Source organism: Hirundo rustica, unplaced genomic scaffold (genome assembly GCF_015227805.2).
Source record: "Hirundo rustica isolate bHirRus1 unplaced genomic scaffold, bHirRus1.pri.v3 unplaced_BUSCO_407572at7742, whole genome shotgun sequence".
In the NCBI taxonomy this organism is placed as follows: domain Eukaryota; kingdom Metazoa; phylum Chordata; class Aves; order Passeriformes; family Hirundinidae; genus Hirundo; species Hirundo rustica.
Window position 1 is genome coordinate 1 of NW_026690735.1, and position 13,507 is coordinate 13,507.

General features: G+C 63.1%; 4 protein-coding genes across 4 annotated transcripts; 2 read left to right on the forward strand and 2 right to left on the reverse strand.

Moving 5' to 3' along the window:
• Positions 1-4: 4 nt before the first annotated feature.
• GTF2F1 (general transcription factor IIF subunit 1) lies at positions 5-5,724 on the forward strand (the record flags this gene model as incomplete). Its single annotated transcript, XM_040054481.2, has 9 exons — positions 5-24; positions 575-759; positions 1,359-1,512; positions 2,541-2,605; positions 2,703-2,819; positions 2,927-3,000; positions 3,115-3,250; positions 3,440-3,563; positions 3,659-5,724. Coding segments are annotated over 9 exons (1,080 nt in total), but the record flags the coding sequence as incomplete, so codon positions are not given.
• Positions 5,725-5,886: 162 nt separating this feature from the next.
• On the forward strand, positions 5,887-6,668 carry LOC120748337 (persephin). Its single transcript, XM_040054466.2, is given in 2 exon segments — positions 5,887-6,135; positions 6,137-6,668. Coding segments are annotated over 2 exon segments (384 nt in total). The 3' UTR covers positions 6,272-6,668.
• An 11-nt stretch (positions 6,669-6,679) lies between these two features.
• Positions 6,680-8,567, reverse strand: ALKBH7 (alkB homolog 7). The gene is made up of 5 exons (XM_040054480.2): positions 8,274-8,567; positions 7,993-8,163; positions 7,420-7,544; positions 7,222-7,340; positions 6,680-6,795 (listed from the first exon to the last, which is right to left on the reverse strand). The coding sequence occupies exons 1-5, from the start codon at positions 8,565-8,567 to the stop codon at positions 6,731-6,733; spliced, it is 774 nt and encodes a 257-aa protein (XP_039910414.1). The 3' UTR covers positions 6,680-6,730.
• Positions 8,568-9,012: 445 nt separating this feature from the next.
• CLPP (caseinolytic mitochondrial matrix peptidase proteolytic subunit) lies at positions 9,013-12,506 on the reverse strand. The gene is made up of 7 exons (XM_040054474.2): positions 12,486-12,506; positions 12,162-12,266; positions 11,749-11,820; positions 11,566-11,662; positions 10,791-10,978; positions 9,320-9,425; positions 9,013-9,236 (listed from the first exon to the last, which is right to left on the reverse strand). The coding sequence occupies exons 1-7, from the start codon at positions 12,501-12,503 to the stop codon at positions 9,064-9,066; spliced, it is 759 nt and encodes a 252-aa protein (XP_039910408.1). The 5' UTR covers positions 12,504-12,506; the 3' UTR covers positions 9,013-9,063.
• Between the last annotated feature and the right edge of the window lie 1,001 nt (positions 12,507-13,507).

The window sequence follows — 13,507 nt, forward strand, 5'->3', positions numbered from 1 at the left end:
GGAGGCCGAGGAGGAGTGGGAGAGGTGACCCCGAAAACCGCGGCAAATGTTCTCCCCAAATCCCTTTGGAATCCTCCCAAAATCCCTCTGGAATCCCTGCAAATATTCTCCTAAAATCCCTTTGGAATCCTCCCAAATCTCTTTGAAATCCTCCCAAATATTCTCCCAAAATCTCTTCAAAATACCCCCAAATATTCTCCCAAAATCCATTTGAAATCCCTCCAAATATTCTCCCAAATATTTTCTCAAATCTCTTTGAAATGCCCCCAGATATTCTCCCAAAATCCCTTTGAAATCTCCCCAAATATTTTCTCTAATCCTTTTGAAATCTCCCCAAATATTTTCTCTAATCTTTTTGAGATCCCCCCAAATATTCTCCCAGATATTCTCCCAAAATCCCTTTGGAAATCCCCCCAAATATTCTCCCAGATCTTTTTGAAATCCTCCTAAATATTCTCCCAAAATCCCTTTGAAATCCCCTCAAATCCCCCCTGATCCCCCCCAAAATCCCTCCAAATCCCCCGTGACCCCCCAAAATCCCCCCAAATCCCCCCTGACCCCCTGATCCCCGCAGGAGGAACAAGGTGCTGAACCACTTCAGCATCATGCAGCAGCGGCGCCTGCGGGACCAGGACGAGGAGGAGGAGGAGAAGGACAAGGGGAGGAAGGCTCCTGGCAAGGGCGGGGGGCTCCGGATCCACGACCTGGAGGAGGATCTGGAGCTGAGCTCCGAGGAGAGCGAGGGCAGCGAGGCCGAGGGTGAGAGGGGGAAATCCTCCGCCCCAAAATCCCCAGAAATCCTGCTTGGAGTGTCCCCAAAAATCCTCAGATTGTCCCCAAAAATCCTCCTCAAAGTGTCCCCAAAAATCCTCAGATTGTTCCCAAAAATCCTCCTCAGTGTCCCCAAAAATCCCAGGGAACCCTGCTTGGAGTGTTCCCAAAAATCCTCCTCAAAATGTTCCCAAAAATCCTTCTCAAAATGTCCCCAAATCCTTCTCAAAGCGTCGCAAAAATCTCCTCAAATTGTCCCCAAATCCTTCTCAAATTGTCCCCAAAAATCCTTCCTAAAACCCCCCAAAATCCCCTAAACCCTCCCAAATCCACCCAAAACCTCCCAGGAACGCTCCCCAAATCCGTGGGACCCTCCCCAAAATCCCTCCAAATCCCCCTGAAATCCCTAAAATCCCCCTCGAATCCCCCCAAAATCCCCTCAAATCCTCCCAAAATCCCCTCAAAATTCTCCGAAAATCCCCCTAAAATCCCCCCAAATCCCCCCAAAATCCCTCAAAATCCCCCCAAATCCCCCCAAATCCCCCCCAAATCCCCTCAAAATCCCCCCGAATCCCCCAACCCCGCAGGGGAGAAGGCGGCGAGGCCGAAGGCGGCCGGGGGGAACGCGAGGAGGAGGAGGAAGAGGAAGGGCAGGAAAGGCTCCGAGGACGAGGCGCTGGAGGACAGCGACGACGGCGACTTCGAGGGCCAGGAGGTGGATTACATGTCCGACGGCTCCAGGTGGGAACCCGGGAATTTTGGGGCGTTCCTGGGAGGATTTGGGGGGAATTTGGGAATTTTGGGGCGTTCCTGGCTGAGTTTGGGGGGAATTTGGGAATTTTGGGGCGTTCCTGGGAGGATTTGGGGGGGAATTTGGGAATTTTGGGGCATTCCTGGGAGGATTTGGGGGGGAATTTGGGAATTTTGGGGCGTTCCTGGCTGAGTTTGGGGGGGAATTTGGGAATTTTGGGGCGTTCCTGGGAGGATTTGGGGGTAAGTTTTGGAATTTTGGGGCGTTCCTCGTTGAGTCTGAGTTCCCTGGAGGAGTTTCGGGGGGAATTCTGGAATTTTGGGACGTTCCTGGGTGAGTTTGGGGGGATTCCGGGGGGGAATTTTGGAGCGTTCCTGGATGAGTTCAAGAATTCCCTGGAGGAGTTTTGGGGGGAATTCTGGAGTTTTGGGGCGTTCCTGGCTGAGTTTGGGAGTTTCCAGGAGGATTTGGGGGGGAATTTTGGGCAGTTCTGGGTGAGTTTGGGAGAATTTTGGGGGGAATTCTGGAATTTTGGGGCATTCCTGGGTGAGTTTGGGAGAATTTTGGGGGGAATTCTGGAATTTTTGGGGCATTCCTGGCTGAGGTTGGGAGGATTTTGGGGGGAATTCTTTAATTTCGGGGTGTTCCTGGGTGGGTTTGGGAAGATTTGGGGGGAATTTTGGGATTTCAGGGCATTCCTGGCTGAGTTTTGGAGGATTCAGGGGGGAATTCTGGAATTTTGGGGCGTTCCTGCCTGAGTTTGACACTTCCCAGGAGGATTTCGGGGATCACACTGAGGGTTTGTGCCTCCCTGGGGGGCGGAATTTCGGGGGTCCCTCAAAGGGTTTGATGAAAACTGGAGCAGTTTTTTTGGGGGGGGATTTCGGGACCCCCAACCACACTGCCTCCCAAAAACCTCCCCAGCGCTGCTCAAATCCATCCTGGCACCCCAAATCCCCCCCCAGGACCCCCCCAAAATCCCCCCAAGCCCCCCCTGACCTCCCCTCCTGCCCCACAGCAGCTCTGGCGAGGAAGACGCCGGCAAAGCCAAGGCGCCCAAGGAGGAGGAGGAAGGCCCGAAAGGTGGGGTCCAGGGGGGGCTTGGGACCCCACCCTTGGATTTTGGGGGGGTTTTGGGGGGGGTCCAGGATTCTCAGGACCCCCCTGTCCCCCAACCAAGGCATCGATGAAGCGAGCGAGAGCAGCGAGGAGAGCGAGGAGGAGAAAGCGGAGGAGAAGGAGGAAGAGGAGGAGGGAAAAGCGACTCCCACGCCCCAGGAGAAGAAGAAAAAGAGAGGTGAGAGACCCCCTCCTCACCTCAACGACCCCCTCCCCAGCAGGAATTTTTGGGGGGAAAAACCCCAAGAAAAGAGAATTTCTGTCATCGTATCGCCCCCTCCCCAGAAAGCAGCGACGAGTCGCAGACGTCGGAGGAGAGCGACATCGACAGCGAGACGTCGTCAGCGCTGTTCATGGCGGTGAGGGGGGGTCCTGGGGGTCTCTGGGGGGGTCCTGGGGGTCTCTGAGGGGGTCCTGGGGGTCGATTGGACGCCCCCTGACCCTTTTTTTTTTCCTCTCTCCCCCCTCCTCAGAAGAAGAAGACCCCCCCCAAACGGGAGCGCAGAGCCTCGGGCAGCAGCTCCAGGGGGGGCTCCCGGCCCGGGACCCCCACGGATTTGGGGGGCACCGGGGGGACGCTTCGGGCTGCGGCTGCCAGGCTGGAGCAAGGTGGGTGGGGGGCTTCAGGGGGTGGGATTTTGGGAGGCCTGTGGGGGGTCCAGCTTTGGGATTTTTGGAGGGACAGCAGACACCCATGGTGGGGGTCTCGATGAATTTTTTGAGACGCTTGGGGAGGGGTCATGAGGACTTTTGGGGGTCTCTCCAACCCCCTGCTCTGAGCTCTTTAACCCCCCCCAGGCCGCCGGGCACCCGCAGGGGGCTCAGAACCCCCTCCCCAAAAACGCCTGAAGACAGAAGCCGGACCCCCGTCAGGAAAATGCACCCCCCAGCCCCACTCCGGGAAATCCACCCCGAGCAGCGGGTGAGTCTGGGGGCTTCACCGGGGCAGGGGGGGGGGTCTTGGGGAACTCCCAGCGCACCCCCCCAGCCCCTCTGAGCCCCCCGAGCCCCCCGCAGGGAGGTGCAGCTGACGGAGGAGGCCGTGCGCCGGTACCTGTCCCGAAAGCCCATGACCACCAAGGACCTGCTGAAGAAGTTCCAGACCAAGCGCACGGGGCTGAGCAGCGACGCCACGGTGAACGCGCTGGCGCAGCTCCTGAAGCGCCTGGACCCCGAGCGCAAGCTCATCGCCGACAAGATGCACTTCTTCCTCAAAGAGTAGGGCGGGGAAAGGGGGGAAATCCCCATCCTGGAGGTGGCGGGGCGCGGAAATCCGCGGGGAGACGCTCAGAATGGGACAGGGATCCGGGCGAAATGTGTGGGGAGCCAGCTGAGAACCACGGGGAGACAGCCAGAGTGTACAGAAACTCAGCCAAAACCCATGGAAATCCACCCAAAAACCACGGGGATCCACCCAAAAACTACAGAAACTCACCCAAAACCCACGGAAATGCACCCAAAAACTACAGAAACTCACCCAAAACCCACGGAAATCCACCCAAAAACCACAAGGGACCCCCCCAAATCCCATAGAAATCCACCCGAAACCCACAGAGACCCCCTCAAAACCCACAGAGTCTCACCTAAAACCCACAGGGATCCATCCAAAACCCACGGAAATCCACCCAAAAACCACGGAGATCCACCCAAAAACTACGGAAACTCACCCAAAACCCACGGAAATCCACCCAAAAACCACGGAGATCCACCCAAACACCACAGAAACTCAGCCGAAACCCACAGTGACCCCCTCAAAACCCAGAGTCTCACCTAAAATCCACAGGGATCCATCCAAATCCCACAAAAATTTACCCAAAACCCACAGGGATCCACCCAAAAACCACGAAAATCCACCCAAAAACCACAGGGATCCCCCCAAATCCCATAGAAATCCACCCAAACCCCACAGAAACTCAGCTGAAACCCACAGAGACCCCCTCAAAACCCACAGAGACCCACCCTAAAATGCACGGAAATTCACCCAAAACCCACAGGGATCCACCCGAAAACCACAGGAACCCCAGAATCTGTGGGGAGCCACCCAAAATCCCACAGAAATTCACCCAAATCCCACAGGGATCCACCTAAAATCCACGGGGATCCATCCAAATCCCACAGAAACCCACCCAAATCCCACAGAAGCTCACCTGAAACCCACAGAGACCCCCCCCAAAACCCACGGGGACCCCCCCCAGTGCCACCCCGAATTCCTTTCGAGGCTTCTCCAGGACCAGGAACCCCCGAAAATCCCACGGGATCTTCCCCAAAATCCCGACCCACGGCTCCTCCTGCCCCCCGTCTGCGCCCCCCACATTCCCCAAACTCATCGCTCCTCCTCCCCCAGGAATTTTTTTGGGGGCCCCTGGAATTTCCCCCCTCCCCTCCTTTCCCAGTCCTGTTTTTGGGTCAGGATCGGGATTTTTTGCTATTTTTAGCATTTTTTTTTTTATTCCCCCCCCATTCCGTGCCAGGCCCACAAATCCCCCACAGCGCTGGAATGTTCCATCCCTCCAAGGTGGGGGGGGCAGAAATTCCAGGGCTCCCCCTCCCCCCCAAATTAATCCCACCCCCCCTTCTTCACCCCAAAACAACCCTGGGGGGGGCTGGAAGTAGTTTGGGGGGGGTCCCAGTTATTTTTTGGGGGTGGGGGAGAATGAATTGAGACCCCCCAAACTTCCCCCAGGTGTTTTTCTGGGGGGGTCCCGGGGGTCTCAAACCCCTCTAATTGATATTTGGGGGGGGGGTCCCTGAGGTCTTGACCCCTTCCGTTATTGATATTTGAGGGGGGTCTTGGGGGTCTCAACCCCCTTTTATTGATATTTGAGGAGGGGGGTCTTGGGGGTCTCAACCCCCTTTTATTGATATTTGAGGGGGGGGGTCCCAGGGGTCTCAATCCCCCCCTTGTTATTTGGGGGGGGTCTCTCTCACATCCCCATGGCCTGGGGGAGTCCTGGGGGTCTTTGACCCACTCTTATTGATATTTGGGGGGGGGGTCTCACCCAATTTTCAGGATCCCCACTTTCCCCCTCCCCAAAATCCCCCCCCTGGATGGGATGAACTCAACTCCCCCTCCCCAAAATCCCCCCCCTGGATGGGATGAACTCAACGCCCCCTCCCCAAAATCCCCCCCCCAATAGCGAGGTCAGGTTTAACCCCGCCCCCTCCCCTCAAGCCCCTCCCTCTCCGCTCCCCATAAATCCCCCTCTCACGGCGGCATTTTGGGGCGGGGGTCTCTCAGGATGGCGATGCCGGGACTCTCCCCGTCCTTCCTCCTCCTCCTCCTCCTCCTCCTCCTCCTCCCGGGGTCCTCCCGCGCCCCCCCCGCGCCCCCCTCCCCGGCTCCCTGCGGCCTGCGCAGCGTTTCTGTCGGGGTGGGGGCTCTGGGTCTGGGGTACCCGTCCCCCGAGAGCGTGGTGTTCCGCTACTGCTGGGGGGGCTGCCCGGCGCCCCCCACCCTGCACGGGCTGGCGCTGGGGGCCGTGCTGGGGGCCGGGGGGGGGCTCGGCCTCGGGGGGCGGGGGTCCCTGCTGCCGCCCCACCCGCTACGAGGACGTGGCCTTCCTGGACTCGGAGCTGCGCTGGCAGCGGCTGCCGCGGCTTTCGGCGGGGGCCTGCGCGTGCCTGGGGTGAGACCCCCGACCCCCCCCCTCTCTAAAGGGACCCCCACCCTCAAAAACCACCCCCTCACTCTGAAACCCCCCCAAAAAAAACCCCCTCCCCAAAATCTCCCCAGCTCCGGGAGGTGTTACCCCCCCCCCCATCCTCTAAAAAACCCTCTACCCCAAAAAAAAAACCTCTCCCCAAAACCAAAAACCCCCTCCCCAAAAACTCCTCCCCACCTCTGGGAAGTGTTACCCCCCTGCCTCTAAAAAAACCCCCTCCCCAAAAACTCCTCCCCGCCTCCGGGGGGGTGTCGTTGGGGCAGGGGTCTCTCTCTCTCTCTCTCTTTACACCCCCAAAAGCTCCCCCTGGTTCTCAGCTCCGGGGGGGTTTGGGGGTTCCCCCTCCCCAAAAAAAAAAACAAGAAGCAGCGGAGCGTTTGGGGAGGGGGGGAAATGGCTGTTTTTATTTTTTTGTGGGGAGGGGGTCTCACTTTGGGGGCGCGGGGTCCTCAATAAACGCCGGGAGGTCGCAGAGAGGCTGCGGAGGCGTCTCTGGGGTGAGGGGGGGGGAAAATTGAGATGGGTTTGGGGGGGGGTCTTCCCTGGGGGTGTTTGAAGGGGTCCTAGATTGGTTTGGGGGGTCCCAGGGGGAGTTTGGGGGAGTCCTGGGGGCTTTAGGGGGTCCCAGATTGGTTGGGGAGGGGTCCCAGGGGGAGTTTGGGGGGGATCCCAAGGGGGTTTGGGGGGTCCCAGGGGGAGTTTGGGGATCCGTGGGGGGGGGTTTGGGGGGTCCCAGGGGAGATTGGGGGATCTTGGGGGGGTTATGGGGGGATCTCAGGGACTCGGGGGGGGATCCCAGGGGGGCTTTGGGGGTCCCGGGGGGGTTTGGGGGGATCCCGGGGAGACTGGGGGGTTTTGGGGGGGGCTCAGGGGGGTCCCGGGGGGTTTGGGGAGGGGGGGATCAGGGGGGGTCCTCACCGGGGGGGTCGTTGCGGAAGATCAGAGCCACCCGGCGCCCCCGCGGCACCCGCAGCTCCCCGAAAAACGATTCCTCGTCCGGGAGGATCTCGTGGGTGAACTCGTACCTGGCGGCACCCCTGCAGGGGATCGGGGTGCGAGGGGGGTCAGGGGGTCCCCCAAACCCCCCCAGGGTCCCCCAAACTCCCAAAAACCCACCGGAGCACGTAGAGGGAGCCGGGCTCCAGCAGCAGCTCCAGCCACTCCCGGGGGTCCCGGAGGCTCCGGAGCCGCAGGACGCTGGGGGACAGCAGCGAGACCCCCGCGATGGTGCAGCCGCAGAACTGGGGAGGGGGAGACACCCCTGAGACCCCTCCCCAAAACCAGCCCTGGGACCACCCCAAAACCACCCCTGAGATCCCCCAAAAACAGCCCTGGGACCTCCCCAAAAAACAACCCTGGGACCTCCCCCCAAAAACAGCCCTGGGACCACCCCAAAACCACCCCTGAGACCGCCCCAAAAACAGCCCTGAGACCTCCTGAAAACAACCCCTGAGACCCCCCCCAAAACAACCCTGAGATCCCCCAAAAACAGCCCTGAGAGCCCCAAAAACAACCCTGAGACCCCTCCCCAAAAATCCTCCCCCTCTGCCCAAAACACCCTTGGGGTCCTCCTCAAACCCACCGGGAGGGGGGGACCCCAAAATCCCCCCCTGCCCAAAACACCCTTTAGGAACCCCTCAAACCCACCGGGAGGGGGGGACCCCAAGATCCCCGCGGCCCCCTCCCCACCTTGACGCTGTCCACGTGCGGCCCCACGCGTCCCCCCGGGAGGAGATCGAGGACGTGGGCGCAGGCCCGGGGCGGGCGGCGCGGGGGGAACGCGGGGCTCAGCCGCAGCAGCAGCGCCCGCCCCGCGCTCCCCCGCAGGCTCCGCTCCGTCTCCCGGTAACCGGTGATGGCCTGAGGGGGAGGAAGAATAAAAACCAGGAGAGGAAGGTCACTTTGACCTTTATGACCTTTGACCCCCAACCCCTCCGTGACCTCTTTGAGCCCGGGACCTCCCCCCTCACCCGGTCCCAGTGGTCGTTCTGGTACCGGGCGCGGCCCAGCCCCGGTTCCACCTCCCGCAGCAGCTCCGCCGCTTCCCCGTCGCTGACGAACCGGCCGCGGACCAGAGCGAGGCCGCGGAGGCGCCGGGACAGCTCGGGGCTGCTGGCGCGGAGCAGCGCGGGGTCCGCTTCGGCTTCGGGACCCAAGGCGAGCTCGGCGTTCCGGGAACCGAGCTCGGCACGAGCCGAGAGCGCCCGGGACCCCCCGAGGGCCGCGGGGACCCCGGCCCGCCACAGGCCGCGCGCGCGGTGCATGACGGGAGTGCGGGGTGCGGCGGGCGCCGCCTGGCGGCCGGGAGGACTCGCGGTGGGGGGGGGATTTTTCGGGATTTTTTTTATTATTATTATTTTTTTTTTTTTCCCACTATTTATTTATTTTCAGGATTTCCCCGCCACCCACTCCCGCCACGATTTTTTTGTCTCGCGATTTTTTTTCCCCCTCACAATATTTTTTTATCTCACGATTTTTATTTTCCACGATTTTTTTTTCCTCACCGTTTTTTTTTCTCACCTTTTTTTTTTTCCCCTCACTGTTTGGTTTTTTTTCCCCACGCTTTCAACAACACCGACCCCTCCCCAAAACCCCCCCACACACCCCCAAATCCTGAACCCCCCAGACCCCACAACCCCTCATCCTCCTCTCCCCAAAACCCTCCCATCACAGCCCTGACCCCTTCCAAAAAATCCCTCGGGGACTCTCTGGGGTTCCACAGCCCTTTATTTCCACACGGGAATTCGGGGTGGGGGGGTCTCAGGACGCCGAGGGCACTTGGGGGGTCCCCGAGGGGCTGTTGGGGGGCTCCTTCTGCACCAGCCGGGGCTCGTCCTCGCCTCGCGGAGGGGGATGCACCAGCACCTGGTCCAGGAGCCCGAATTCCTGCGCCTCCACCGGGCTCAGGTACCGGTCCCGCTCCATGGCGGCTTCTGGGGGGGCACAGGGTGGGTCAGGGAGACCCTCGGGGGGGGGAGATCCAGGGGGTCCCGAGGGGTTTTTGGGGGTCCCTCACCGATGACGGGCAGCGGCTGCCCCGTGTGTTTGGCGTAGAGCCCGTTGATCTGGCGCTTCAGCTGCAGGATCTCCTCGGCCTGGATGGCGATGTCGGTGGCCTGGCCCTGGATTTGGGGGGGGGTTTGGAGGGATTTGGGGAGGGGGCTCAGGGGGGGTCCCAGCCTTGGGGGAGTCCCAGGACCACCCAGACACCCTGCCCCGGTATCCTCTGAAGGGTCCCAGTATCCCCTAGAGTGATCCCAGTATCCCCTGGAAGGATCCCAGTATCCCCTAGAGTGGTTCCAGTATCCCCTGGAAGGTTCCAGTATCCCCTGGAGTGATCCCAGTATCCCCTGGAGTGACCCCAGTATCTCCTGGAGGGTCCCAGCACCCCTGGGTGGGATCCCAACACCTCTCCCCCACACCCAAATCCCCCCTTTCCCCCCCCCTCCAAGCTTTTCCCAATCCCCCTCCCCATTTCCCCCCCTCTCCAGAACATTCCTCCAGCGTTTCCCCCCCTCCCTGAGCCCGTGTGGGGCACAGAGGGGGGGTCAGGGGGTGGTGGGGGTCCCATGTGGGGCACAGGGGGGGCTCAGGGGGGGGGTCCCATGTGGGGCACAGGGGGTGTCATGGGTCCCATGTGGGGCACAGGGGGGTCAGGAGGAGTCGGGGGTCCGGTGTGGGGTACAGGGTGGAGTCAGGGTCCCGTGTGGGGCACAGGGGGTGTCGGGGGTCCCGTGTGGGTCCCATGTGGGGCACAGGGGCAGCTCAGGGGGTCCCGTGAGGGTCCCGGGGGGGGTCTCAGGGGCAGGGCTCCCGTGTGGGGCACAGGGTGGGGTCAGGGTCCCATGTGGGTCACAGGAGGGTCTCAGGGGATCCCATGTGGGGCACAGGAGGTGTCAGGGGTCCCGTGAGGGTCCCGGGGGGGTCTCAGGGGCAGGCTCCCGTGTGGGGCACAGGGGGGGTCAGGAGGTGTCGGGGGTCCGGTGTGGGGCACAGGGGGTGTGTCAGGGTCCCGTGTGGGGCACAGGGGCAGCTCAGGGGGTCCCGTGTGGGTCCCAGGGGTGTCTCAGGGGCAGGCTCCCGTGTGGGGCACAGGGGGTGTGTCAGGGTCCCGTGTGGGTCACAGCAGGGTGTCGGGGGTCCCGTGAGGGTCCCGGGGGGGGTCTCAGGGGCAGGCTCCCGTGTGGGGCACAGGGTGGGGTCAGGGTCCCATGTGGGGCACAGGGGCAGCTCAGGGGGTCCCGTGAGGGTCCCGGGGGGGGGGGGGTCTCAGGGGCAGGCTCCCGTGTGGGGCACAGGGGGTGTGTCAGGGTCCCATGTGGGGCACAGGGGCAGCTCAGGGGGTCCCGTGAGGGTGCCGGGGGGGGTCTCAGGGGCAGGGCTCCCATGTGGGGCACAGGGTGGGGTCAGGGTCCCGTGTGGGGCACAGGGGGTGTCGGGGGTCCCGTGAGGGTCCCGTGAGGGTCCCAGGGGCGGGGGTCCCGTACCCTTGCCCCCCCCGAGGGCTGGTGCACCATGATGCGGGCGTTGGGCAGCGCGTGGCGCAGGCCGGGCGCGCCGGCCGCCAGCAGCAGCGAGCCCATGCTGGCCGCCTGCCCCACGCACCACGTGCACACCGGCGTCAGCACGTACTGCATCGTGTCGTAGATGGCCAGCCCCGAGGTCACCGAGCCGCCTGAGGGGAGCGGGAGGAACCCCGGAAATTTACAGCGGGACCCCCCCCAACAAAAGTTTAAGGGAATCCCCAAAAAAAAAAAATTCGGGGACGCCCCCTCAAAAGTCAGCGCTTTGAGAGCCACCGCGGCTCCCGGCGCCTTTTGGGGACCAGCAGGATCACACAGGGGTGGGGAGGGGTCGCAGGGATTTTCTCCCAAGCCCACCCCCGGGACCCCAAAGTGCTCAAAAGACCCCTAAAATCCCACCGCGGGACCCCCCCCCAGATCTGCCCCAGGTTGTTGGAACTCAACAGAGGATCCAAAGGTTCGGATTCCCGAGCTTTATGGGGGTGGTGGGTGGTCAAGGCAGGGTCAGCAAGGGCTGGGTGGAGGTGGAGACTCCCTTGGTGACCCCATAAAACCCCTAAACTCCCCCGTGGGACCCCCAAATCCCCCAAATTCCTGCTCCAGGGCAGAGGGGCTTTGAGGGTCCAAACCCTTCTTTGGGTGGTTCCAACTCCCCTTTGAGACCCTGCAGCACCTCCCAAACCCCCCCAAATCCCCCCCAAACCCCCCAAGACCCCCCCAGATCCCCCCCAGGCCTCACCGGGGCTGTTGATGTACATGTGGATGGGTTTCTTGTTGCTCTCCGACTGCAGGAACAGCAGCTGGGCGATCACCAGGCTGGCCAGGCTGTCATCGATCTGGGGAGGGGTCCCAGGAGAGGGTCAGGGCGTCCCCGGGGTCCCAATTTGGGGGTCCCAGATCCCCCACACACACACACACCCACCGGCCCCATGACGCAGACGATGCGCTCCCGCAGCAGCCGCGAGTAAATGTCGTACGCTCGCTCGCCCCGGCCCTGCAGGGGAAAAAGGGGAGGGGGGATTTTATTTTGGGGGGGTGGGTCAGAGGTCTGGGGGGGTCAGGAGGGGTCGGAGGGGTTGTTTGGGGGGGGGGAGTTGGGGGTTCAGAGGAGAAAGGGGAACCCCTGGATGGGTGCGACCCCCGCCCCCGGTGCTGGGGGGGGGGTCCAAAGGAACAAGATGAGGAGGGGGCTGGGATGAAGTTTGGAGGCTCGGAGATGCTGAGGAGGGTCGGAATGGTGGGGGGCTCGGAGCTGGGGGGTCTCGGGGGTTTGGGGGTGTTTTGGGGGGGGGGGTCTCAGGACCGCTCCCCCCCCCCCCCCACCTCCTCACTCACCGTCTGCTCCACCACGATGGGGATGAGCGGGGGGGCGCGGGTGGGAATGGAGCCGTGCAGGCAGCGCCGGGCGCCGGCCCAGGCCCAGGCCCGGCGGAGGGAGCGCTGAGGGAGGGGGGAAAGGGGGGGGGAGTCACCGAGACCCCCTCCCCAAAACAAAACAAACCCCAGAAACCCCCCCCCCCCCCAGAACCGCGATCCTCCGGAAATCGAGACCCTCCAAAGCGGGACACCCCAGCACCGGGACTCCACCTCCCGGGAGCCTCCCCCGAGCCGGGACCCTCACCCGGGACCCCCCCGGGACCCCCCCCCACGCCCCCTCACCGCCACCCCCGGCCCCATCGCGCCCCGGAAGCGCTTGGGAGACACGTGACCCACGGGTCATGCCTCCCTCCATTGGGCGGTGCCGCCATGACGTCTCCCGGCACACCGCGGGACTACGCTTCCCATCGTGCTCCGCGGCGCGGCCGCCATGACACCACCGGAAGATGAGCTGGGGCCGCCCCCTCCTCCTCGCACCTGAGGGTCCCCCCCTCCGCTCCAGCGGAGCCGGCGCTGCCCCTCGATGGAGCCGGCGCAGCGCTGTAGAACGATTGGAGACGTTTAAAGGTTCGGTAGCGCCCCACGGGCATACTCCCGGTCCTAAGGGCCCCACGGGGGCACACCCCTGTTTCATTGCCTGATTAAACCGGCCGTTCTCCTCGGCGCGGCGCTGATTAAACCCCTTCCACCCCCGCGGCAGCGCCAGTTAGAGAGGAACGCGGTGAAAACGACCCGGCGATGGCGTCACACTTCCGTGACGTCACGAGGCGCCTCTGCCGCCAAGGGACCACATCTCCCGGCAGCCCTGGCGGCCCGCCGCGCGCTCGCCCCTCGCGCTGATCGGCGGCCGCTCCAGCCAATCGCGTTGCGCCAGCTCCCCTCGCCGGCCCGCCCTCCCCACCTCCCTCAGGAAGCGCTGATTGACGTTCAGAAGAACCAATGAGAAGCCGCAGGGTCGGGGCTCGCGAAGAGCGACGGGTGGATTAACCAATCAGCGCGAGACGCCGGAGAGCTTCAACCAATAGGAGATGACGGGCGGGACTTAGGCGGCCGGCCCCGCCCGCCGCCGAGGCGGGTAGCAACAGTTGCCCCGGTGAGGGACCAGGGAGGCCGCCATAGCCACGGTCACCGTGGCGACCGCGCTCCGGCCCGGCCCGGCCCCTGCCGCCGCCGCCCCCCGCTCCGTCGGGCCCCGCCGGCAGCAGCAGCCGCGGCACCGGGGGCGGGCGGAGCCCGCGCGGGGCCCCGGCGGCGGCCGCGGGCAGGTGGGTCCGAGCGGCGCCGCCAAAATGGCGGCGGGGGGG

Coding starts and splice junctions, on each gene's coding strand:
- CLPP (XM_040054474.2), bottom strand. Junction 11,821..12,161: donor CCATCGTGGTGGAGCAGACG/GTGAGTGAGGAG, acceptor TTTCCCCTGCAG/GGCCGGGGCGAGCGAGCGTA. Junction 10,979..11,565: donor CATGTACATCAACAGCCCCG/GTGAGGCCTGGG, acceptor CGCTCCCCTCAG/GCGGCTCGGTGACCTCGGGG.
- ALKBH7 (XM_040054480.2), bottom strand. CDS start 8,567: ATGCACCGCGCGCGCGGCCTGTGGCGGGCCGGGGTCCCCGCGGCCCTC. Junction 7,341..7,419: donor GGCTCCCTCTACGTGCTCCG/GTGGGTTTTTGG, acceptor GATCCCCTGCAG/GGGTGCCGCCAGGTACGAGT. Junction 6,796..7,221: donor CTTCCGCAACGACCCCCCCG/GTGAGGACCCCC, acceptor CCCTCACCCCAG/AGACGCCTCCGCAGCCTCTC.